The 25,310-nt window shown below is 42.7% G+C and overlaps 2 protein-coding genes across 6 annotated transcripts in view; one reads left to right on the forward strand and one right to left on the reverse strand.

Annotated features, from left to right (window-relative positions):
* The window catches only part of RAB37 (RAB37, member RAS oncogene family), a 133,227-nt gene that overhangs the window by 73,328 nt on the left and 34,589 nt on the right, over positions 1–25,310 (reverse strand). The window lies entirely within an intron of this gene.
* CD300LF (CD300 molecule like family member f) overlaps positions 1–25,310 on the forward strand; it is a 37,817-nt gene that overhangs the window by 2,037 nt on the left and 10,470 nt on the right. For 2 of the 4 annotated variants that reach the window (XM_053298946.1, XM_053298945.1), the window contains exons 2-4: positions 5,245–5,580; positions 15,834–15,945; positions 16,862–16,956. In XM_053298946.1, the coding sequence (XP_053154921.1) occupies positions 5,245–5,580; positions 15,834–15,945; positions 16,862–16,956 (543 nt within the window). Of the gene's footprint in view, positions 1–1,665; positions 1,724–5,244; positions 5,581–15,833; positions 15,946–16,861; positions 16,957–25,310 lie in introns of those variants that run through there. The other 2 variants (XM_053298947.1, XM_053298948.1) reach the window with 2 other exon arrangements.

Here is a 25,310-nt window from a genome sequence, read left to right on the forward strand (position 1 = left end):
AAGGGCAAACACCCCCATTGTCACAGCACTACTAGCCCTCTTGTTAGCAACTGTAGCTTGTTAACTGCTACTCCTGATAACAGGGCAAAGAGGCACCTTTGCTAGGAGACTTAGCTAGGTAGATGCTGAAAGACATCATCTCATACTGCGTGGGAGAAGGCAATGGTAAACCTCTCCTGTATTCTACCAAAGAAAACCACAGGTCTCTGCCAGGAATCGGAATCGACTTGACGGCAGGCACACTTTACCTTTTTGCTAGAGTCTCCTTTATGGCTTAAAAAAAAAAAAGATTGGGAGCCCTTTCGGAACAAGGAACCATTTTCTGTTTTCTTTTGCTGTGTAAATTGTTTTGAAACAGGAAAGGAGAGCTGGTCTTGTGGTAGCAAGGATGATTTGTCCCCTTAGCTAAGCAGGGCCTGTTTGCCCTGGTTGCATCTGAATGGGAGACTTGATGTGTGAGCACTGCAAGATATTCCCCTCAGGGGATGAAGCCACTCTGGGAAGAGCAGAAGGTTTCAAGTTCCCTCCCTGGCATCTCCAAGATAGGGCTGAGAGAGATTCCTGCCTGCAACCTTGGAGAAGCTGCTGCCAGTCTGTGAAGACAATACTGAGCTAGATAGACCAATAGTCTGACTCAGTATATGGCAGCTTCCTATGTTCCTATGTTCCAACCCTTTTGTTAAAAAGAGATACATACATATTTTAATAATAACAACTCTATAAGTGTAATTGAGGGAGATGAGATATTTATGCAGGAGAAAAACCCATTTTAACTGATTCACATGTGAAGAGATTTTGATGATATTGGACCAAAAGCCATTTGTGGTCTGGCTGATTACACTTGCAAGGAAAGTGAAAAAAGTGAAACCTTTTTTAAAAAGTTCTTGAATGTGCTGGAGAAGGGAACCACACACTATTCAGAGAAAAACCATTTAAAAAACCATTCTGTGAATGGTGGAGTTAGACAATCTGTTTGTGGAGCAACAATGTAGCTTTCTTTAGCAACATAGGTTAGTATTAATTTAATTTACCATTGTGGGCTTTCTCTGCTCCTGCACTTCAAGGGTTCCTTTTAGTCTGTGCTGGGGTGGCCAACAAGAGGCTCTCCAGCTGGTGTAGGACTACAACTCCCAGCACTCCCAGGCTGGGATGATGGGAGGTGTAGTCCTACACCAGCTGGAGAGCCTCAGGTTGGCCATCACAGTAGATGCCATCAAAAGTTTGATGTTCCTTGAAAACGAGAGATGAATTGTGCTTTTGCATTTCCAACAGAGTAACAGGAAATCTACCTCATTGGTAGATCTTTTGACAATTCCCTTTTAAGAAATAAGACATAACAAAGGAAGCAACTGCTTGTGCCTTGGCCATGTCAACACATAGGCACAAGTCGGAAAAAGGAGTTAACAATGGATATAGTTTTCTTTGGTGAGCTGAAATGATGGAGGACAGGCTGTTGCGATTTTTAAAGCCAATTTTGCATCCATTACTGTTGCATCTTTATACTGACTATGAGTTATTTTTGTGCTGCATCTGTGCCAAGCACAAAGCAGAACTTGCTCAGTGTTCTGGGGCAGGAAGTAATGTCCCCTCCCAACTGCTCAAGCCCCAGAGGCTCCAGGTGCCACTTGAGAGTGAAATGGAGGCTTCCAGGTGAAGCTGCAGGAAGAGGATGCCCACCTTGCAGAGTAAGAAGGCAGGAAAATGCAGACTTTGCAGAGTGATAGTAAGCATCACTGCCAAACAAGCTGGGTGAGACTGATGTGAAACATTCCCGCATCACCCAATCTGTGTGTGGTCAGTGGGTTGACCAGAGGCAAAGAGGAGTCGGCTCCTACATATTTTAATACTTGCGCAGAATGGGAATGTTGACAGATGCCGTTTGTCATGCAGGACTAAGAAGACCAGCACTTGCCAACATTCTCCTTTCTACACAGTTGGTAGTAGGGGGCAGGTGCCACCACCTGGTCAGCACCCCACCTGCCTGCCCTGCCCTCTGCCTCTCCTCCTCACCATGCCTCTCACCTGTCTTCTCTGACCACACCTACCCAGCCTCCAGCTGGCATGATGCCAGCCACCACTCTTCCTGCTGCTGCTGCTACTGCTTCCCCCTGGATTAAAAAAAAGGAGAGAGCCTGTGGTGGAGGAGATGCTCCAGCCACCATTCTACTCTTCCACACTTCCTCTCCCTTTTAAGAACCCAGCAAGTGGGAGTGGAGGAGAAGGGAGTGGGGGCGGTCTGGACATCTGAGCGTGCTGCTGTGTGGGCTGGGAGAGTGGAGCACACTGCCAGGTAAGTGGGCAGCACCATGCGCTTCAGGTGTTGAGAGGGTGGGGCTTGGGCCAGCTCTAATAATTTGTTGTTGGGGAGTTGCTGTAGCATGCAAAACAGACCACTAATTAGAGCCATTTGACTTCCAAGGGGTTGCCTCTGTGAGGAATTTGAACCTAAGGACCAAGACATGTACTGTTGGAAATTCTCTGTGGTGAGAGAATCCCTTTCTCATTATAGCAGAGTGCACAGAGGCACAACACAGCGGACATTTAGTTAGGCATGCGTGTATGCTGAGAGTAAAGTAACTTGGAGCCAATTCATAGTTTCAAATCAATATATATGGCATTTATTAAGGAACTCCATTCTAGCTAGGAAAGTGAGGAGTTAGGATCTCTAATCTATCTATCTAGCTGGATGCAGATGGATTCTGCATCTTCTCTGCACACATGGTGCAGGGAGAGGAGCTTGCCATGTTGCAAGGTAGAAGGACAGGAAGGGAAGAGAGAGAGAGAGGAAGGAAGTTAGTCCCTAAGAGTAGCAATCTACATTTCAAAGGGATAGTGTCAGAGCAGTGGAGAAGGGATGACCAATGTCTTGATGCTCTAGCCCTCTGACTCACTAGTCTGTCCTCCACTGTCTGAGATGAGACAGCGCAAAGTCCTTAACTTCCAACATGTATGGTATCATATCAGACTACTGAGAGGCCCCTTCTTAGTTGCCATAGTCTCAACTTTATTTTAATTCTCTAGACTTCTCATCTCTTGGCAGGTGTCCCAGGTCTTTTAAAATGGCCTGACAGGCTGAAAGCAACCATGACAGCTGTTGTGGAACCTACAGCATGAAACAGCCTGACAGCGGATGCTTAAGTTAACCCTGCTAACTGGGCAAAGAGGCACCTTTTAATGTGGGGATTCTCTTTATTTATCAGGGGGAGAATAACTGGCCCTATCCACCCCCAGCACGCTGTTGCCTCCAGTGACTGTTGCTGGTGTCTATTTTATGTTTCTTTTTAGATTGTGAGCCCTTTGGGGACAGGGATCCATCTTATTTATTTATTATTTCTCTGTGTAAATCACCCTGAGCCATTTTTGAAAGGGCAGTATAGAAATCGAATAAATTATTATTCATAATAATAATAATAATAAGGTCCATGGACATGCAAATGGGGTGGGGGGGGAGAGAATTGGTCTATTGGCTGGTAGACAACCTTCCTTACATGGTGCATTGAAAGTGTGTTTGTTCCTGCTGATCCAATGGGGATGGTGGATTGTGAAAGCTTGCTCTCATGCAAAAGCTCACCCCTTGATAAAACACACTGGGCTGCTTCAGATGAGCGGTCTGACAGGCCTCTCCACCACCACCCCACAGTAAGGGATGTGAATATGCACATCCTGCTTCCTTTCCTGGTGGGATGCTCCACTTTTCATCATTGCGTGGGGGCAGCCCCATCGCAATTGCCAAAAGTGGAACAGTGCACCGGGAAGGAGTGCAGGACATGCATGCTCCCATTCCTAATCATGGGGCTGGTCAGACCTATTATCCAAACCAGCCCATTTATTCCCTTCCCTTCCCTCTCAGCTTTCTTACAGCACCTCTCCTGCAGTGAAGCAGGTCAGGAGTAAACTGGACCCTTAAAATGAATAGAAGTGCAATTGAGTAGAACCAGACTCGTGCACATCTTGAAGACTATTATAAAAGATTAGCTTACATTAGTGTGTAGGCAGTGAAAGCTTTTCAATAACACAGGCTTCTGCACAAGGTATAATCAAATAGAATCACCGGCTGGCATCCTGACCCAAGCAGGGCACATGCAGCAAAGGGAGTGTGCCCATGGTGTGCTGCATTCTGGACTAAAGCAGTGTGGGCACTGGCGGGGGTGATGGGTGGGGCAATTCTCACCAGTCTCCCCTTCCCTCTGGAGTTCTCTGTGCTACCAAAAAAATATGAGGCTTGTACAACCCTCAGGGACATATTTTCAGAGTGCTTCAGAAGGAAGGGGAGATTCACAAAAATTGCACCCCACACATGAGCTTCCACACTGCTTTAATCTGGAATGCAGCATGCTTTAAACGTGCCTTGTTTGCTGCATGTGTCTTTCATTAGTTAGGATGTTAATTATTGCCTGATGAGAAGCTCTGTGAGACTGGAAAACTTGTGTACTCCTACAGTCCAAGAGTTGGTCTAAAATAGGTGTCAACCTCACCTATTGAACAGTCCTTATTCTCTAGTGCCAAGGCGACAAGCTAAGTCGGTCAGTGTCAGCCCTATTGCTGTCTACCTACTGACTGTGTGGAAGAACTGACATTTGCAGTTCTTTTAACCTATAACCTTGGTTAAAGTACAGGACTGGAGGGAACAGGGTTCACACTCTTGTGCTACGGGGTTGTAAGGCCTGTGCGGGTAATTTGCTAAGTTCACACAGAGAAGCAGCATCTGCTGGTTCTCCAGCATAGTACCTAACTGGTCTTTAAGAGTAAAGTGTACTGTCAAGTTGGTGTCGACTCCTGGCACCCACAGAGCCCTGTGGTTGTCTTTGGTAGAATACAGGAGGGGTTTACCATTGCCTCCTCCCACACAGTATGAGATGATGCCTTTCAGCATCTTCCTGTATCGCTGCTGCCCCATATATAGGTATTTCCCATAGTCTGGGAAACATACCAGCAGGGATTCAAACCGGCAACCTCTGGCTTACTAGTCAAGTCATTTCCCCGTGGTCTTTAAGGTAAAAGAAATCGGGAAATCTTTAACAAAGAGTATTAGACTCCAGTTATGAATGACTTAGGAACTTCACCTTCTCTTATAAGAACCCTGACTTTCTATACTATACATAATTTTACCAGCCGCTGTGCATTCTTATCACCAAGGTCGCAGGCTTTCCCCCCACTTTTAGTCATGCAATTTGCTATTTTTCTGTTATATAAGAGGATGATGCTTGAGCTCCTCTCCTAATTTGGGTTCATTCTGTTTTTCAGTGAGTACATCATCTGATGTGACAGGCCCTGAATCAGTGACAGGATATCGTGGCAGATCGCTGTCTGTGGTGTGCAAATATGCTAAAGGATATAAGAATTATAAGAAATACTGGTGCAAAGGAGCAGATTGGGGTTCTTGTGAAACAGTTGTTGTGACCACTGGAACGGAAGAAGAGGTGAAGGACGGCAGAACCTCTATCAAGGACAATCTAACTCTCTCAAAATTCACTGTGCGTTTGGAGAGCCTCGCACAGCAAGACGCTGGTATTTACTGGTGTGCTATAGAGAGAATAGGAACTGATCCTGGATTCCGCGTGAATATGACTGTTCTTCCAGGTAAGTTCCTTTTCCAAACACCACAATACACTCAAAATCAAATAGAGCTAAAGGGGAAGAAAGCATGAGAGAGAGACACTTGCATCCTGAGCCTAGTATATTTGCACAGAAGTAAATTCAGCAGAGTTTACTTCAGGTAAGACTGCAGCCCTTTTAAGAGAGACTACTCAAACACTTAATGTTTTAGACAAGTAGTTCTAAGTAGAATTAATGGTGCCTCCTGTTCTTTCAACATCAAAGTGGCATTACGGGTTCAGCGTGAACCATTTGATAGTATTTGATTACTGTTCTTGGAAATCAGGCATGTTTGTCCACTGTTCTTTCCAATAAAGTTTTAAAGGGAAGCTGCTATAATGTGCATGACTGCCATCTGTTTTCAAGAGAGCAGGTTCAATGAAAAAATCCCTGTCAGTATGCCCCAGGCCCTCCATCAAGTGCCCTGAGTCTGGTTTGTATCAGACTGTTAATACATGCACTCTAAAGGAATGATGTTTATACTCTGATTGACCACCATCTTGAAACAAGGTGGTGGATGGGACAAAAAAAAATGCCATCAGCATACCCTCTTACGTGCTGTAAATATGGTTTATATTGGACTCCGGGGTGGCTCTCCTATGAAGCCACGTGAGGCAGTTGCCCCAGGCAGCAAATGCACCATAGAGTGCCAAATGCACAACTCCCCCTGCAGACATCTCCCACTTGCCTGCTGCCAGTGCCCCAACCTCAGCTCCACCCCTGCCACCTTTGCTGGCCTCTTCAGCAGCATGCTCTGTCCTCTGGCTGGCATTGTTGCTTGCTGTGAGTGGGTGGTGAACATCCAGCTTGGACAGCTGACCTGTCTCTTGCCGCTGACCTGTCTCGCTGTGCCAGCTTGCTTGTGTGCTCTCTCTCGCTCCCTCCCTCCCCTCCAGCAGCAAACTTGTTTGCTTTATCTCTGCCATTTTGAGAGGAGACAAAGTGGACAAGCTTCATGCTGGTGTGGGGATGGGAGGAGAGAGAAGAGGAAGAGAACAAGCTGTGCAGTGATGGTCCCAAGAGACAGATTGGTTGAAGGACAGGAAATAGAGGGTGGGAATAAATGGAGAGTTTCCATAGTGGAGGGAAGTAAGAAGTGAAGTCCCCCAGGGATATGTACTGGGACATATGTTCTTTAACTTGTTCATAAATGATCCAGACGTTGGGATAAGCAGCAAAATGGCTGAATTTGCAGATTACACAAAACTATTTCATTGTTTTGTGAAATCCAAAACAGACTGTGAGGAGCTCCAAAAGGATGTATCCAAACTGGGGGAGTGGACAACAAAATGGCAAATGAGGTTCATGATGCACATTGGGGGGAAAGACCCCAACTTCACATATATGCTAATAGGGTCTGAGCTATCTTGGGGTTGTGGTGGCAGTTCATTGAAAGTGCCAACTCAGCATGTGACAGGTGTGAAAAAGGCAAATTTCATGCTGGGAATAATTAGGAAAGGGATTGAAAATAAAACTGCTAATATCATAATGCCCACCATACAAATCTATGGTGCAGCTACATTTGGAGTACAGTTCTGGTCACCTCATCTAAAAAAGGACATTGTAGAACTGGAAAAGGTGCAGAAGAGGGCAACCAAGATGATCAGGGGCCTAGAGCACCTTCCTTACAAGGCAAGACCTACAAGACCTGGGGCTTTTTAGCCTACAAAATTAGACTAAGGGGAGACATGATAGACCTCTACAAAATTATGCATGGTGTGGAGAGAGAGAAATATTTCTCACTCTCCCACAACACTAGAACCAGTAGTTATCCCATGAAATTGGTTGCCAGAAAATTTAGGACTGAGAAAATGAAGCACTTTTTTCACACAGCACATAATTAACCTTTGGAATTCTCTGCCATACAATGTGGCCACCAGCCTGGATGGCTTTAAAGCGGACTTAGACAAATTCAAGGAGTACAGGTCTATCATTAGCTACTAGTCTGAAGGCTATAGCCCACCTCAAGCTTCAGAGGCAAGATGCCTCTAAATACCAGTCACAGGGGAACCGGAGAGAAGGCATACCTCATCTCTTGCCTGTGGGCTTCTCAGAGGCATCTGGTGGGCCACTGTGGGAAAGAGGAAGTTGGGCTAGTTAGGCTTTGGGCCAGATCCTGCAGGGTTTTTTTTTATGTTCTTAACTGCTACAGAATACAGTGGCACTGGCCAGAGTGCCCCACCCAAGAGGCTAATGAGGAGAAGAGGGGCAGCACCAGTGCTAGTTTCTTAGCCAGGGGGTGGGATGGTGATGTAGGTAGCTGGGCCTATGAGGTAGGTGTGTGTGTGTGTGTGTGTGTGTGTGTGTGTGTGTGTGTGTGTGTGTGTGTATGGTAATGCCCATGAAGTAGCCCTCACCCAGGGGACAGGACTAACCAGGGGTGGTAAGATGGCATCGTTGCAAGTAATCTCAAGAACCAATGGGCAATGAGCAATTTCGAATTGGACTGTTAATGCATGAATTCTAAAAGGGTGGTGTGTACACACGGAATGGCTGCTAAGATGGTTGATGGGGGTGGTATTCACCTCAGGACCCCCCTAGAAGCCCTTTCATGTGTTCTAGATTTGCTGTGCATTGGACTTTAAACAAGTGGTTAGCAGGATACGCACACAGACACACACACAGACACACACACAGTGATCTCATAAATTTCTTTGAGTTGGAAAGTAGGCTAAGAAATGATAGGAGGGGAACAGGTTGAGGGTTTGGAAATGTCACTGTTGGTCGTCATTATTTCATGGAAGTGGCTGTTCTTTTAGTCACACTGCCTTGGGTTGATATTTTGTCCTGGGTCAATATACATACTCAGAATGGTACTTGCTAGGAGGTGGTTATGCAGTTGAGGTGTGCAGAAATCAAATTTGCGATTCAATTCAAGCTCAAATTGAATCGCAAAAACTCGAATTGATTCATCGAAAATGGCCGAGTGATTCAAGCACCATTTTGAGACCCATCTTCCCCAATTGATAGACCAGCTCTCTCTGGAAAGATGGGCTTCAAAATGGTACTCGAATTACCTGAATCGATTTGGATTGAATTGGGGATGATTCTCTTTGAGCCACGTGGCTCTGTTTTTGAAAAGCTTCAGCCAGCACTGGGTTCCCAGCCTGGCCGGGAATGTGTCTAACTGCCTTAACAAGCAGTGAAAGGCACTCCCCATGGCACTGCAAATGTGGCACTGGCCATACTTTACTCACAAACGGGCCTGTGCAGCCTCATTTGCAATGCAGACACACCTCCTGCCCATCTAATGGCAAATGCAGGAGCATGGCTGTGGCACCAGATGCGACTCCTGGGGCATGGCGGCCTGGGTTGTTGTTGTTTAAAACATTTATACCTCGTCCCTCCAGTACATTACTGCTCAGGACAGCTCACAGCATTTAGAAAACAGTTATAATACGGGTTATTTGAACGGGTTATTTAACCGCGCAATGGATGCTATGTCCCTGCAGCGGGTTATCCTGCACAGTACAGTTCCTGCTTAACTAGATAGGAAACCAGTTTGTAAAGGCTCTTCTGATTTTCAGCTTGGTAGAGCAGGAAGTGTTCTCCATACACACCCATAGACAAAGCTAATATTTGGGGATCTAGCAAGTAAAAAGGCTATGAATATTCCATGAATCATGGATTCTAGATCTATGATCATGTAGGTATCACAAGACTGTTCAGACTGCTGGCAAGCCTGGCTTTCCTTTTTAAAATTCAAATCTATCTCTCATGTTAGTAAAAAGGAAAAGGGAGTCTGAAGACCAGCAGATGATTCATGCTAAAAACGTGGGTCAGAGATCAAGGCAGGACCTTGCAATTCTATGCCTGCCACTCCTTCACTTTCTGTGTGTACATGCCGGCTCATCCACCAATTCCCATTCATGCCCCATGGGCCACATTAGGTGTAAGTCTCTCAATGAAACTAAATAGAACATGGAAGTGATCTGGAAAACAGCACTTAATCATGCAAGTGCATGGGCTTTAAAAAACAACAACAAACCTATATTGGACACAATCCAGCCACAGTAGTTGAGAACTTTTAAAAGTCCCATTAAGTTCAATGGGACAGTTAAGCACATTAAAATCTCTCTCACTGGAATCAAGGGGAATTAAAGGTTCTTTACTCTGGTTAGATAGTACCCATAATATTTGTTTCTGTTGAAGATAGAGCACAGACTTCCTTTTGGTTAGAGCTGCTCCATCCCTTAGGGCTTTTAGGAAATTCCTGAAAACACACCTATTCAGTCAAGCATTATTTGAATTTTATTGTTTAGATTTCATATGATTTTTATGGTTGTTTAAATTTTTAAACAACCATTTAAATTTTAAATTTTTGGTGGTTCTATCTGATTGTGAACCACCTTGAGACTATTGGTATAGGTGGTATATAGATGTATTAAATAAGAATTAATAATAAATAATGCCCTTACAATCATGCATTTTAAAGGAGAACACAGTAGATCTGAACTGTTCAAGCTACCCAAAGACTGGTGCCATTGAGTTACAAAAGGGTTTGCTTATAAGAGATGAAGAAAATAAATGAAGGTGTAAGGAGTGTTGACAGTGAACAGCATTTTCCTCAAGAAAGCTGCTGGAAACCATAGTTTATATAAGTACACATTGGTCTATCTTTACAACATCCTTGAAAGATCAGTTATTGCTGCTGTTGTGTAGCTGGAGGAACATGGGAAGAATACTGCTTTTTCCAAGGGCTGAATCTGTTACTGAACAGAACACTAATTTGCACCCAGTTCAGATGACATATTTGAATGTAAAACAGCTGAATGTGAGAGCTGACACCATTGAAAAGCACTGTGATTTAAGTGATCCAAAGTTATCGGTATTCTTTCAATGGTTCCATAAGACCTCACAATTTCTCTATTGTACAGTGGCGATCCATGGGTCTCTCCTGTGGGGTGGATTATCAAGGGTCTCATTTGGTAAAGGGTAGAGTGCAAAAAGGGACTTTGACTTCTCAGTGAATACCAGTTAGCAGGGGTGTAGTGAGCTTCCCTGGGGCTGGGGACAGAGTAGGAAGGGGGCCCCTATCATGTGTGTAAAACGTGTGCATGCCCCAAACCACACCCCCTGCATCCAACATCAGAGGGTGGGGCAACCTACCTAACCCTTCCCCCCCATTCATGTTGTCCCCCCTAGGTTTTTTTTTAAAGATACCTTGCCCCACGACTGGAGGGTTGCCCCATCGCCACCACTGCTGCTCTGCCAACATTTCTCATCTTCACCTCCAAGGGTGGGGGTGAGCGGAGCGGAGCAGGCCACACCTGGTGGCAGCGAGGGGGGGGGCGTCTATGGCTGGTGGGCCTCTCCTGTGTGCCTGCACAGTCTGAGTATGGATGTTGCATGCCTGTGATGTCACGGGCATGCAACATCCATACTCAAATTGCACAGGTGCGCAGGAGAGGCCCACCAACTGCACTGCCCGCTGCTGCTACCATGGGGTGGGTGGGGGTGGCCTACTGTGCTTACCCCCCACCCCCCGGTGGTGAAGATGAGAAATATTAGCAAGGCGGTGGCAGCGGCAGCAGTGGGGCGGTGCCCCAGGAGGAAGGAGACCTGTGCTTCTGGGCCCCTTGTGGGCCCCCTGACCCTCCGGGCCCAGGGATATTTGCCCGCCCTTGTCCAACGGACGTTACACCTATGCTGGTTAGGGTGGGAGAACTGTATACATGAGCTTTCTTCAGGAGGCAGAAACTCTACTCCAACCTCTTTTTCTTATTTATATTGCTTTTCCACACAAAAGAAGTTCAAAAAGCAGTCAGCATGGTAGAGAAATGCTTAAAAAAGAAGCTTCCATGTCCCCAATGGGCTCACAATCTTAAAAAAAGGAGAGAGAAAACTGGTCTGATCTCTTGGGTTTCTAGAGACGGAATGTATAAGCAAATATGACTTGCCAAGATTGTGGAATCAATTATTTAATACTGGAAAGACTATGTAGTGAGATATGCTATAACAACTCCTGTTTGGCAGTGCAAACACACCTCTGTGAGAACTGGAATTCCTTAATTCATAACGTCATCTTGCTAGGTACGTGAGGTATTGGGGTCACATGGAATGAGATTTCCCTCCAAAAAATATTTCCCTCGGGCCAGGGAGGGGAAATCTTAGCTGCTTTGAGGTAATGAGTGACTGGGTAAAAGGGTGTTGGGAAATAGAAAGGTATCTCTCTAGGGGAAAGAGCTAGGGGCTGTTGTGTGCCTGTGTTCTCCAAGCTTCCTTTTTAAAATGTGAAATGTATATCCCAGGGACAGGTGAAAGAGCACAACATTTGACATAAATTTATTTTGTGATTTTTGAACTAGCCTTCTATAAAGTGATGTTTGTGATATATTCTCTAATTGTCATACTGTACAACTTTAAGACAATTCGTTCCAACAGACACCACTAGTAGTAGTATTACAAGTACTTACTATTACAAGACTTTCTACAACTACCAGAATTACTACAACTACTAGTAGTGTTTATGAGAACACCTAAGGCCAAACTACATGTTATGCAGGAGATCCATGATCTGATTCCCTGATACTTTGCTTTTTTCATTTAAAATGGCTATAGGGGCTCTAAATTTGACCAGAGTAGCAGTGCTTGGGGGGGATGGGATGGATTCTAACCCTTCCTATGTGTTGCATTTCCAGTCTACACACACACCATTGCTACTGTTAGCCCTGTGGGAGGGAAACCTACCTATGTGAACAGGGCAACATGCACAAAGCTCATGGTTTGGCCCACAGTGGCCGACAGAGTTGTTTATTTGTGCCTCCTACCTCAGCTTCTTTTCAGACTCTGTACCCCTGTCAAAATCATTATATAAAGGGTTGCATGGTAGATAATGTGAATTATTAAGCTGGCCCTCAAAATGCAGTCCCATGCATACATGTCACCAATGCAAGCTTTGCTCCCGAGAGAAATCAAACATGGCCCCTGCTGGACAGGAGAAGCCAAGCTCCCACAACCCACCACCGCCCGCCCGCCCGCACTCCAATACCATGGACCCAATCTCTGTCAATTCGCTTTTCAGCTGCGATTTTGTAAGCAAACTTAAATGAGTCTTGGGGCAAATAACATGTTTTACATAATGTATCATTTGGCCCTTATATTTGGAAGCAAGTCCCATTGAATGCATCCAGTAAAGAGACTGTAAAGCATGGACATAGCTATAGTAGTAACTGACAGTGCATATACACTACCAATCTCAAGCATTTAGTTACTGTGCACTCCCAGTGCTGGTAGAGATGCACTGCACTCCCTCCTGTTTGCATATACAGTGTTGCCTGCAATAACAATGTACGGAGACGGGTATTTAGTTTTTTCTTTCAGTTTCTCAGCTCTAGTTTGCCAGACTTTTCAGTCCTTTTGTTTGGGGATGTAAGTGGGAAACCCAGAGACCTGGTTTGATGAAGTCATGATGTCTCTCTCTTGTTGGAGATGAACTTCCAGTGCATCGACCTTTTGCACCAACTGTCCTAATTGTTGGAAGTTAAAGGACTTTGCCCTGTCTCTTGTCTCAGACAGTGGAGGACAGACTAGTAAGTCAGAGGGCTAGAAGGTCAAGACATTGGTCATCACTTCTCCACTGCTCTGATGCTATCCCTTTGATATGTAGATTGCTAATCTCAGGGATCAACTTCCTCTCTCTCTCTTCCCTACCTGCCCTTCTACCTTGCAACATGGCAAGCCTCTCTTCCTGCACCATATGTGCAGAGAAGATGCAGAATCCATCTGCATCCAGCTAGATAGATAGATTAGCGATTCTAACTCCTCACTTTCCTATCTAGAATGGAGTTCCTTAATAGATGCCTTTTATATTGATTTGAAACTATGAATTGGCTCCAAGTTACTTTACTCTCAGCATACACGCGTGCCTAACTAAATTTCTGCTGTGTTGTGCCTCTGTGCACTCTGCTATAATGAGAAAGGGATTCTCTCACCACAGAGAATTTCCAACAGTGTCCTAATGACCACTAGGGGCATTGGGATTAGAGACAGTGAGTCAGGGTCTCCCTATCTGTCCCTACTCTATGACCCCTGAACTGACTCTGCAACACTTCCTGTGCTGAGACACAATCCTTCCTTTCCTCCTAGAGAGCAGATGGAAACATCTCTCTCTCTCCTTACCTACCCCTATGTAGTCCTTTAGATTAGAGACAGGTCTTTCCTATCTAAGTGTATTTAACCAATAAATATTTAGTGTTTAGTCATACAAGGATCTCCATGTGTTTTCTCTAAACAGCTGCAATATCCAAACCATCCTCTGCTACCTACTCTGTAACTGGAGTGTGTGCTCATTCCTTAGTGCTCTGCTGTTTTACCTATTGTGGGTAAAAATCAACAACCTCTAACATCTCTTCCACGTTGTTCCCTCTCCTTCTGGTGGACTGCAGCCAGCCCTGTCTGTTCCTTCCTGGTTATTCACAGAAGATCATATTTTGTAAATGTCCCTGCCTGCAATTTAGGCCTGTAGGCATAGAAGATAGTTTGCAGGTTTTTATTTTCTTATTTGCCTGGTCTTTTCTTCTAGCCTCAGTGGCGGCTGGTGGTTCCTGGGACTGGCGGGGTGCTAGGCAGGGCTGGTGATGGTTAGAACCATAGATAGTGAGAGGTACAGCCAATTGTGGGCACCTGTGGAGGTGGAGCCAGGACTAGGCAGGTGACTTAGCAATAATTGGCAAAGTGCAGATTTGCAGCTAACGAGTGGAATGAAAATACAATGCACACAAGTATGCAAATCTCAATTGCTTATCAGAGATACAGAGAAATATTAATAACATCAATTGCTTTACAGTGCTTTACAGGACTAGAGTAGTGTGTAGATTTGTATCTAACACAGCAGGATCAAACACAGGCATGCATACGCAGGAAAGGAACTGTACAAACTACAAGTAAAGAACAGACCAGCCACAAAAGGCTGCTTCTGTAGAGAGTAAATGCATTCTGAAGTCTCCAGGGCTGCTCTGTCTGACTTATTATTTAAAAAAATGAATACTACTAATAATAAATAAAAAGAAAAACAAGAAAGAACTCTGAGCCAGAGTGACAGAGTGGTTAGTGTGCTGGACTAGACTGAGGAAATCCAAGATCAAATCCCTATTCAGCCATGAAACTCACTAGGTGATTCTAAGACAGTCACTTATATCTCAGTATAATCATCCTTATAGGGCTGTTGGGGGGGGATAAATGTAACCATGTGTACCACTCTGGGTTTCTTGGAGGAAGCACAGGCTATACATGTAAAAAATCTATATAAGCCACAGGTAAAGCAGAGACTAGCAACAAGAGTGGAGAAGAAATGCATTCTGAAGAGTGGCACTCTTCTATATGCCAGAATCTATGTTGTATTTGTCTAAATAATTCTAACTTTTGTGTATTTCATCTGTCATATTTTGTTTATCATTCTTGCTAATCATAAGGCCTTGTCAAATATTTTAAACAGATTAATGTTGATTGCAAAGTAGGGGAGAGTTAAATAGTAGGTATGTTAAGAAACCATGTGAATAAAATAAGAAACACATGCATATATAGGCCTCTGCCCATTTTACTCCTGATGATCATATGCCCATAGCTCTTGCCCATCCATATGGAAAGAAAGGGGTGAGATGGTGGCAGCTGCTCTGAGGCAGTTAGATTTAAAGGAGCAGTGAAGTTAGATTATCCATCTCTGTGTTACCTGAGGGGTCGAAATCTGGTTCAGTCAATCAACTGGCTGACTTACTCATGCATGCAACTGCCTATGTGCAAGAAAAGTTGATTTTAATGTTGATTTTAAGGTTTTAAATGTAACTTCTATGGAATGTTATTTGTAAACCACCTTGAGATACATTACGAAAGGCAGTACAAAAATTGAACAATAAATAAATAAATGAAAACTTGCACAAGCTTGCAGTTCCTCCTCTATTAACCAACAAGATCACGATGCATTTCTTATTGCAGAAGAGGAATAGCACAGTGAGGCAAGTCCTCAACCTCAGATGTTACCCTGTTCACATGAGTAGAGCAGTTAAAGGAGCAGTTATGCATACAAGTAAGGTGACTGATAGATCATTGGAACTTGCTCTGAGAAGTGCCCCAAAGTGGTTCTGAGACAAATGTGTGAGTCATCAAGAGGATTCAGCCCACAGATTCCTCTTGAGTCTTCTCTTGTGGTCTTGTTTATGTAATTAAGAATATATAGGTGCATGAAGTTGTGGCCCAGGTTAAAGTCCTCAGAGGCCTATACCTTTTGTTTTCTGTTTTAGAGCCCAGTACGACAATAGCTGTAACTACTGCTGGATATGTTTCTACAGCTTTATCCACCGCAACATTTCCAGTCACCGCCAACAGCGCAGGTTCTACAAACAGCCCCAAACGGTAAGCACAGACATTTGCAGAACAACATATTTCTTTCTATACATGTTGATGTCTCAGTACTGTATAACTAGTACATTTTGGTTTATGGAAACCTAAGACATGCAGCACATAATTTTCATTTGTGGTTTCCAACTTTTGTGCATGTGACTGCTTTGTAGGATAGTGGTCTGGTATGAATTGAGTGGCTAGCTGAGCACAAAAATAATTTGCATTATCTTAATTCTGGCATTCAGAAGCCAAACTTGGTTTTACTTATTGTGAATTCGAGATTTGAGTGAGGTACATGTAGAAAGAATGGAATCTGGAGAGGGTAGGGAAAGGACATGACATCTTTGGAGATGCAGCGGCTGTGAGGTGACTTTCAATATATTAAAGGCTGTGCTGAAAGGAGAATAACATTCCCTTTTGTCACAACACCATTTGTAGTGAAATGATTTCTCTCCCAGGGAGGAACGTTCAGAGCTTCCAAATTCCATCCAATTGGAGGGAATAGGTCCATTTTGTGAATAAATATAACATCACAGAACAGTATGCCAAACTAATGGAGTAGGCAGCATAGTGGAGTGAAGTCACATATACAGGTTGAGTATCCCTTATCTGAACTGCTTGGGACCAGAAGTATTCTGGATTTGGGGCTTTTCCGGATTTTGGCATATTTGCATACTGTAATGAGATATCTTGGTCATGGGATCCAAGTCTAAACATGAAAGATTACTGTACACTGGGGGTGTTTTTTAGGTTTTATTTAAAGTATAAAAATGAATAAGCATAGAATTTATGATAACTACAGGTAGCTGTAAATGTAATGAAAATGTAAAGCCCATCACACATTTGGTTTCCAGATTTTGGAGCATTCCGGATTTTGGATGTCCAGATTAGGGTTACTAAACCTGTACTTTTATTCTTTCGGTCCTAGCTTTGACCCCATGCTCCTGTTACCAGTTTTCCTGGTGCTGCTGGTTCTTTTAGTAGGAGCTCTACTGCTGATGTGGAAGATGAAGAAACGAAAAGGTGAGTGGAAGTTTGCAGGAAATCTCTACTTATCCTTCCAAGCTTCCTTCCTCTTCTTTCTCCCGCTTTTCTTCTAGTTTCCTTCATATTCCCTAATCATCTGTGTACTATGTGATCCCAAACTCTTGAAACTGTGTTCAGCATCTAATAAAGCCAAGCTGACTAAGTGTCAGCAAGTCTCCCCCCAAATAATGATGGCTCAAAGTTCTACAGAATGTATTTACTCAGATTTTCCAATGCAATTTTAGAAGCAACCATTTTGTCTGTTCCACTAAGAAATTCAACCTTGCAGTTAGACACAGTCCTTTACACAAGCAGTAACAAATAGCAGCCGGAAACAAGAAAATTATGCCAGCAAGTCAGATTCCTCTCTTGAGTGACTCTTCCATGGATCTGTGGTGATCAATTCAGAACTTTTTAAAATAATAATCACTGCAATCTTCACAAAAGAATTAACATACGAAGAAGATATTGAAAGGAGACAAAGATAGCGAGCCATAGCAATGGACAATAGACAACTGTCTTTTATATAATGTCTCCCTCTTTAAACATGGTCATCATGTATAGATGGTGTGTGGGGGTGTGTGAGATTATCCCTCAGGGGCTCCTAAATTACTAGCAAACTCCTCAATTTTATGCATTGAATGACTATTACAAGAAACAGTTAAATGGATATATGCACTAGGTATGCATGCTAAAGGCTTCAAAAGAGGGCAATGGTGAGGATGATTTTACTGTCATTTATATACCTACCTTATGTGAATAACTTTACTACAGTTATATTAGAGATAAAAAAGAAACTCACAAATGCCATTAAAATAGCTCTTCTGTTTTGGGGTGTTGTTGTTTTGGCAATTTAATATTGCACATATCCAAGTGCAGTTCTTTGAAGTTTGCTGCAAATCTCACACCACACCACATCACTGATGCTTCTTTGCCACATCCTGCTGCTTTTAAAATGCCACAAGGCAATCAGGCGTGCAACAGTATTATGTCCCACAGTGTTAATGGCAGTCAATGAAAACATTTGGCCATGTTGTTGTGCAACAGGACTATTTTGCTATAACTTATCTTATGTTGCAATGTGCCTTGCATTGAGAATAATGCAAGCTGCAATGGAAAGTAGTAGCGAAACAGAGGAATGCTTAAATATTCTTCCAAAGCCAACACAACTCATTATTTGCTGCATCTGTTCTGGTGGCTTGGGACCAGCATCCTAGGGACCTGGCATGACTGAAGCCTTATACTTTTGTATTCCACTTTCTTAATCATGCATTTTTACCTCATCCTAATGTTGAATAATTTATTGGACTAGGATTAAGTTTTCCATCTGCAGAATCTCATTTACTAACCTGTTTGCTCATGTTACAAGTTTGATCATAAACTCGGAAAAATAAGTCGAAATCTGATGCATACTTGCATTGGAGTGAATCCCCTTAATTCAATGGGCTTTACTTCCAAGTAAACATACACATGATGTTACTAGAAAAGTATGAGACGAAAAGTGCCTAGTTCAAATCTCTCAGTCTCAAACTCACTAGATAGAATTAGGCAAGCCACTGGCCTGGTCCACACAATCGTTTGAATTCAAGTTTAATGTGAGTTACTGACATTGTCCCCTGCTAACTTGGCAAAGAGGCACCTTTTTAACGTGGTGATTCTCTTTATTTAGCGGGGGGGGGAGTAACTGGCCCTATCCAACCCCAGCACAGTATCCCTCCAGTGACTGTTGCTGGTGTCTATCTTATGTTTCTCTTAGATTGTGAGCCCTTTGGGGACAGGGATCCATCCATCTTATTTATTTATTATTTCTCTGTGTAAACCGCCCTGAGCTATTTTTGGAAGGGTGGTATAGAAATCAAATAAATAATAATAATGATTGGAGTGATAGTGTGAACTCATGCCAAGGTGGTTTATGGCCTGAGATGAATCTGAGATTCCTGCCTTGACCTCATGTGTCTTTAAATATTTTTGAGGATATTCTGGTTCAGCCCATTTTTTTTGTCATCCCCAAAATACTTGCCTAAAACTTTGTCCACTGCTCAGCAATACATTTTCAATTGAAAGGGACTGATGTTGTAATGCCAGTGACCTGAGGGTGACAGATCCAGAGGTGGGTCATTTTGCTCATATAGATAAAAAGTGACAGGATTCTCCAACCTGTTACATTTATAATTGGCATTTGCTAGAAAATGAAATCTCTCACAGCACTGAGCAATCCAAACATTAGCAGAGAGCCCAAGACAATAAATACACATATGTAGAATGATAGATTGCATATTTCTTCAAGTACAGCTACTTAGTGTATATATAAGATTGTACTTATCTCATCCATTAGCGACTTAGTTTTTATTATCTGATCAGATGTGACTTCCCATGAACTGAAGGAGGAAGCTGTTTGGAACATAGATAGTAGAAGTACAACTTCCTGAGGAAAAAACCTGTTTTTGAAAGAACATCAGGAAGTGCTGGCATTCAAAACAACGTTTCATTTTTGGAGCCAGCTATGCATTTCAGGTGGAAGTTGGAAGCTATATGCAAGTCTGCAAATCACCTCAGAGACACTTGTATAGTTCAAATGGAGCAAATAAAGCTTACCAAAGTCAACACTATTCATAAGTAAACTTGCATAACTGACTGTTTATGGTATGAGCCCATTGCATTTGCTATTCAAAAATCTATTTCCAAAGAATTGTTGCTGTCAAAGATTCTCTTTGAATTGTGTATGGGTCAGTCCTCAGTGAGCTGGTTATGCTCGGCATGGACATGCACAAACCCTCAGATCCTGCCTTGAGGTTATCACACTTTGTCAGATTTGTTCATGATCATATTCTAGAGACATCTACTAGGGGCAGTGGAGAGGTCAAAAGTGCCACATGTGATACCTCTAAAGATGCCATCAGTGATGGGACATGTCTGATTTGTGCAGGAAAGTTCTTTTGGAAATGCATGTTTTATGAATATCTTGGATCTGATGGGTTTTTCATTATACATGTGCAATCATTTATTTTATTTAACATTTATATCCCGCTCTTCCTCCAAGGAGCCCAGAGCGGTGTACTACATACTTGAGTTTCTCCTCACAACAACCCTGTGAAGTAGGTTAGGCTGAGAAGTGACTGGCCCAGAGTCACCCAGCTAGTTTCATGGCTGAATGGGGATTTGAACTCGGGTCTCCCTGGTCCTAGTCCAGCACTCTAACCACTACACCACGCTGGCTCCATGTTTCATTATACAAGTGCAAACTTACTCATGAGTAGTCCCACTGACTTTGCCAAGACCAATGGTGCACCTAGGTCCAAAATCAGCCCAGACCTGAAGGGCTATGCTGCGAGGTCCCCCTTAAATTGGTTTTTTAAAAGCCTCCCGCCACTGCCCCGCCACACTGATATTTGCAATTTCTACTGCCATTTGTGTGGCCAGGGGGTGGATGGGATGAGCTGAGCAGGCCTCCTGTGTGGTGGCGGCGGGCTCTGTGTGGTGGCGGACGTTCAATACTCCCAATGTGCAGGCACACATGGATGGACAGGCCCACCAGCTGCTGCGCCCCCCGCCGCTACATGGAAGGCTTACTCAGCTCACCCCACCCACCTCTCGAGCACACAAATGGCAGTGGAAATTGCAAATATCATTGCAGCAGGTGTGGGGCGGTGGCAAGGTGGTCACGCGGCAGCGTCAGGACTCTGAGGTCCCTCCAGAGACAGGAGGCCACGGACCAAATCCCCAAGGTCCGTGGCTAAGAGCACCTCTGGCTGAGACATACCTGCTTTATCTGGGCTGCTTGAAAATCTCTCTCCAGTGTGATTTACAAACTTTTGTATGCCTACAACTTCCACTTGAAATATGCAAGTAGTAGCCAGTAGTTCAGTGAAGGTAGTGCCCACTGGGCACTAAGCTCCTGCACGAGAAGATTTATGCTGGGGCACAGGGAGAAAATGAAGGAACAAAACAAACTGCCTCATTGTGTATAACCAACACCCCCTGCTAAATGGGGCCTTCTCCATTGCTGCCCTGAGGCTTTGGAATGCACTCTCTGCTGAAATAAGAGCCTCCCCATCACCTAGGCTTTTAATTAGATACTGTTTTAATAGTTTGATGATTTTTAATAGTTTTAATGTTGTTTTAAATCTTAAATTATTGTAATGTTTTAACCTTTTTATTTGTTGCTGTATTGTTTTGTTGTAAACTTCCCAGAGACATGCGTTTTGGGCGGTATACAAATATGTTAAATAAATAATAAATACATAAATGGGCAAAGAGGTGAGGCACATTTTAAAGTGGTGGTTCTTTTTCACAATTATTGGATTGTAATCCGCATATGTCAGGGGAGCCACTTCCTCATCCTTAAGTGTGACTAAAGCTGACTTAGAAATCCAACACATACTGATTTTTGAATACGTCTTATGTGGAGCTGAGAAAAAAATAAATCCTTTTTCTAATGGTTATGTCTCCATGCATCAACTAATGATAATGACATATAATCTTCTACATTTTTAGGTACTTTCCCCATACTCCTCTTATATTTCCCCATTTTGTCTTGGGTCGTACACAAGACCGCATTCATATCTCCAAGAATCAGAATATCTCCTTCTATTATCTTCAATGGAGATTGAAAAAAAATATCTCAAAAAACTTTGTCTTATTGTCATTTGGGGCATAGGTTGAGGCAATTGTCATTTTATTGGTCAGTGTTTGAAATTTAAGAATAAGAAATCTGCCTTCTTTGTCCTGAATCTGTTTTTCTAAAGTCCATGTCAAGTTTTTAATATTTATCAAAACCCCATTTTTCTTTTTCCCCCTTGATGCAACAAACATTTGACCAAGCCGATGACATTCCAGCAAATATACATTATCCTTTTTTATGAATTTCTTGAAGACAAATTATATTTGCACCTTCTTTTTTTAATTTTAAAAAAGTCTTTTTCCTTTTGAATGGACCGTTTAGCCCATTTATGTTTGTTGAGAATACTTTCAACTTCTCCATCTTCCCATTTAATTATTAATAAGCCGCTGCTTCATCCATCTTGGCATCTACTTTCTCTCCTTCCGCTATGTCTCTTGTCACCTCTAAGGACTCCCCCATAGCTCTTATGTCTTCCACTGTGTATACGAAGGCCTTTCCTCCATCAAAAAAAACCTTCCAGATGAAATGGTACCTCCCACCTATATTTAATTTCCTCTCTTGCAAAATCATTGTTAAAAATTTCATTTCTCAACGCTTGGCTAAAATCTCTGGTGAAACATCTGGTAGAATCTGTATTTCCTTATTGTCTATGCTTAGCGGATTCTGTCTTTGATCCTGTAAGACCTCTTCTTTGGTTTGCATGTCAGTAAATGTAATGAATATGTCTCGGGGTAATTTCTTGTCCCAGGCATATGCCGAATTAATTTTGTAAATCTCTGCAATTCCCGGGATCTCCCCTTCATTCCCTCCAAGAAATTCAGCCAATAATTTTCCAACTTCTTCTCTCAAATTGTCTTGACCAATATTTTCTCCCACTCCACAGAACTTTAAATTAGCCTTCCGATTCTTAAAATCCAGGATTTCCACAGGATTTCCACTGAGATTCAATTTATGAATCTCACCAAACTGTATATTTTGATCAAATGACAGCTTTTCCTGTTGTTTTGATAACTTATTGATCTCTTGCCCATAATTATCCATTCTTTTCGTCACTTCCAAAAATTGACTGTTCATGTCTGTTTTAAGTGAATCCATCTTCTCTGTCAGATTTCCCCCCCATTTACTGTATATTTTTGTTCAGCTTTTGGAATTCCATCATCATCATTTATTCATTTATTTATTTATTTGTCATATTTTTACACCGCCCAAAACTTACGTCTCTGGGCGGTTTACAACAAGATTAATAGTAAAACATTAATTAAAAAAAAAAATAAAATTTAAAAGCAAGAAATTTAAAACACAATTTAAAATTTTAAAACAATATTCTAAAAACAACATTAAAACAATCAAAACAATATCAGTTAAAAGTCTGGGTGAAGAAATGCATCTTTAGAGACTTTTAAAAAGATGTCAGCGATGGGGAGGCTCTTATTTCACTAGGGAGCACATTCCAAAGCCTCGGGGGAGCAACGGAGAAGTCCCGTCCCTGAGTAGCCCATCCCTGAGTAGAAGAGCTGGTGGCAAATGCTGACGGACCTCTCCTGATGATCTCAATGGGCGGTGTGGTTCATAATGAAGAAGACGTTCTCTTAAAAACCCAGGGCCCAAGCTGTTTAGGGCTTTATAGGTTATGACCAACACCTTGTATTTTGCCTGGAAACATATTGGCAGCCAGTGTAACTCCTTCAATACGGGAATAATATGGTCTCTCCTGGATGACCCAGAGACCAGCCTGGCTGCCGCATTCTGGACCAACTGTAGTTTCTGGACTATGTACAAGGGCAGCCCCACATAGAGCTCATTGCAGTAATCCAGTCTGGAGGTTACTAGCAGATGTACCACTGTTTTGAGGTCGTCTAACTCAAGAAACAGACATAGCTGGCGTATCAGCTGAAGCTGATAGAAGGCACTTCTGGCCACTGCCTCAACCTGGGACACCAAGGAGAGACTTGGATCCAGAAGCACCCCTAGACTGCGTACCTGTTCCTTCTGGGAAAGTGTGACCCCATCCAGAACAGGCAGATCAAAATTGTCTCTTGAGTTCCGACCCCGCACAATGAGTACCTCCATCTTATCTGGATTCAATTTCAGTTTGTTATCTCTCATCCAGCCCATTACTGACTCCAGGCAGGCATTTAGGGAGGTTATGTCCTCTCCTGATGATGCTGACATGGAGAAATAGATTTGGGTGTCATCAGCATACTGATAGCACCCTGCACCAAATCTCCTGATGATCTCTCCCAGCGGTTTCATGTAGATGTTAAACAACATCGGAGACAATACGGAGCCCTGAGGGACACCATACAAAAGTTCAGATTTTGAAGAACAGCAGTCTCCAAGGGACACCATCTTGAACCTGCCCGAGAGGTAGGAGCGGAACCGCTGCAAAGCAGTGCCTTTCACCCCCAACCCCCTCAGACGCTCCAGAAGGATACTATGGTTGATAGTATCGAAAGCTGCTGAGAGGTCCAAAAGGACCAACAAAGTCACACTTCCTTTGTCCATTCCCAGTGGGAGATCATCCATCAGGCCGACCAAGGAAATTAGCAGTTTGCCCGTGTCCTCTTCCCCACTATCTTTTTGTTCCTCACCCCTCCCTTTTCAAATTTGTGAGTTCTTACTCATTCTCCCCAAAAATGCATACTTATATTTTATTTTTTCATTCAACAGTATTAATTAATGCAGCCAATAATAAAATCCCAAGCAGTTAACAAAAGCCAAATATTAACAAGACCTGAAGAAATAATTCTATGCAGTTGAGTAAGAACTATTCTGTGTTTCCATCTGCTATACCATTTCTTTTACTTACATCTCTTGCTCCATCTGATTAATATGGGAGAAAAAAAATATTTTCCCATTCAATAGCCTCAACTCATGTAATTCACCATAAAAAAAATAAAAAAATAAAAAATAAAAAAAGTTATTGAATCAATTGGAATGAACAAGTTGGAAAGTAAATTTTTGCTAGTACCTCCAGTGACTGTTGCTGGTGTCTATCTTATATTTCTTTTTAGGTTGTGAGCCCTTCAGGGGCAGCGATCCATCTTATTTATTTATTATTTCTCTATGTAAGCCACTTTGGAAACTTTTGTTGAAAAGCGGTATATAAATATTTGTTGTTGTTGCTAATGAATAGGAATTTTCTGTTTTATATTCTTTAAGGTCAAGGTATCCTCCAATAAATAAATTTTAAAATAGGGCAGTTTTAGGCCTCAGAACCTCAACAACTGAAGGCACCAACAAGAGATGGGGGAGGGGAGGAAACGCATGAAATTACACCTCTATTCAATAAAACTAGAGAGTTCTCTCACAGTCCACAAAGTCCACTGGTCTTCCTGAATCTCCCTAAGGTCTTCTTCAGCTTCTTCTTCAACTATTCCATTATATAGTTAATTAACTCAAAAGAATTAATAATTTAGAACTTGGCCATTTATAATCAGATAACCTTGATAATTTGTAATCTTTGGTGTTTATAATCCTAAATATTTGTAATCCTTGGTATTTAGTCCAGCAGTTTTCTTAAAGGAGAGTATATATTCCCATCAATTTAGAAATTTAGTTTGTGTCAAAGTATACATATTCCAAATGCAATCCTCAAGCTCCCCCCTGTGGTCAAAAACAATCAGGACAATGAAGATCCAGGCTCTCTGCTCCACCGAGTTCCTTCCCTCTGTCCAGGACAATAACCCAAACACTCTGATACACTTCTTAGCTTGGCGTATCTCCAAGT

The sequence above is a fragment of the Hemicordylus capensis genome, chromosome 2 (genome assembly GCF_027244095.1).
Source record: "Hemicordylus capensis ecotype Gifberg chromosome 2, rHemCap1.1.pri, whole genome shotgun sequence".
Lineage (NCBI taxonomy): Eukaryota > Metazoa > Chordata > Lepidosauria > Squamata > Cordylidae > Hemicordylus > Hemicordylus capensis.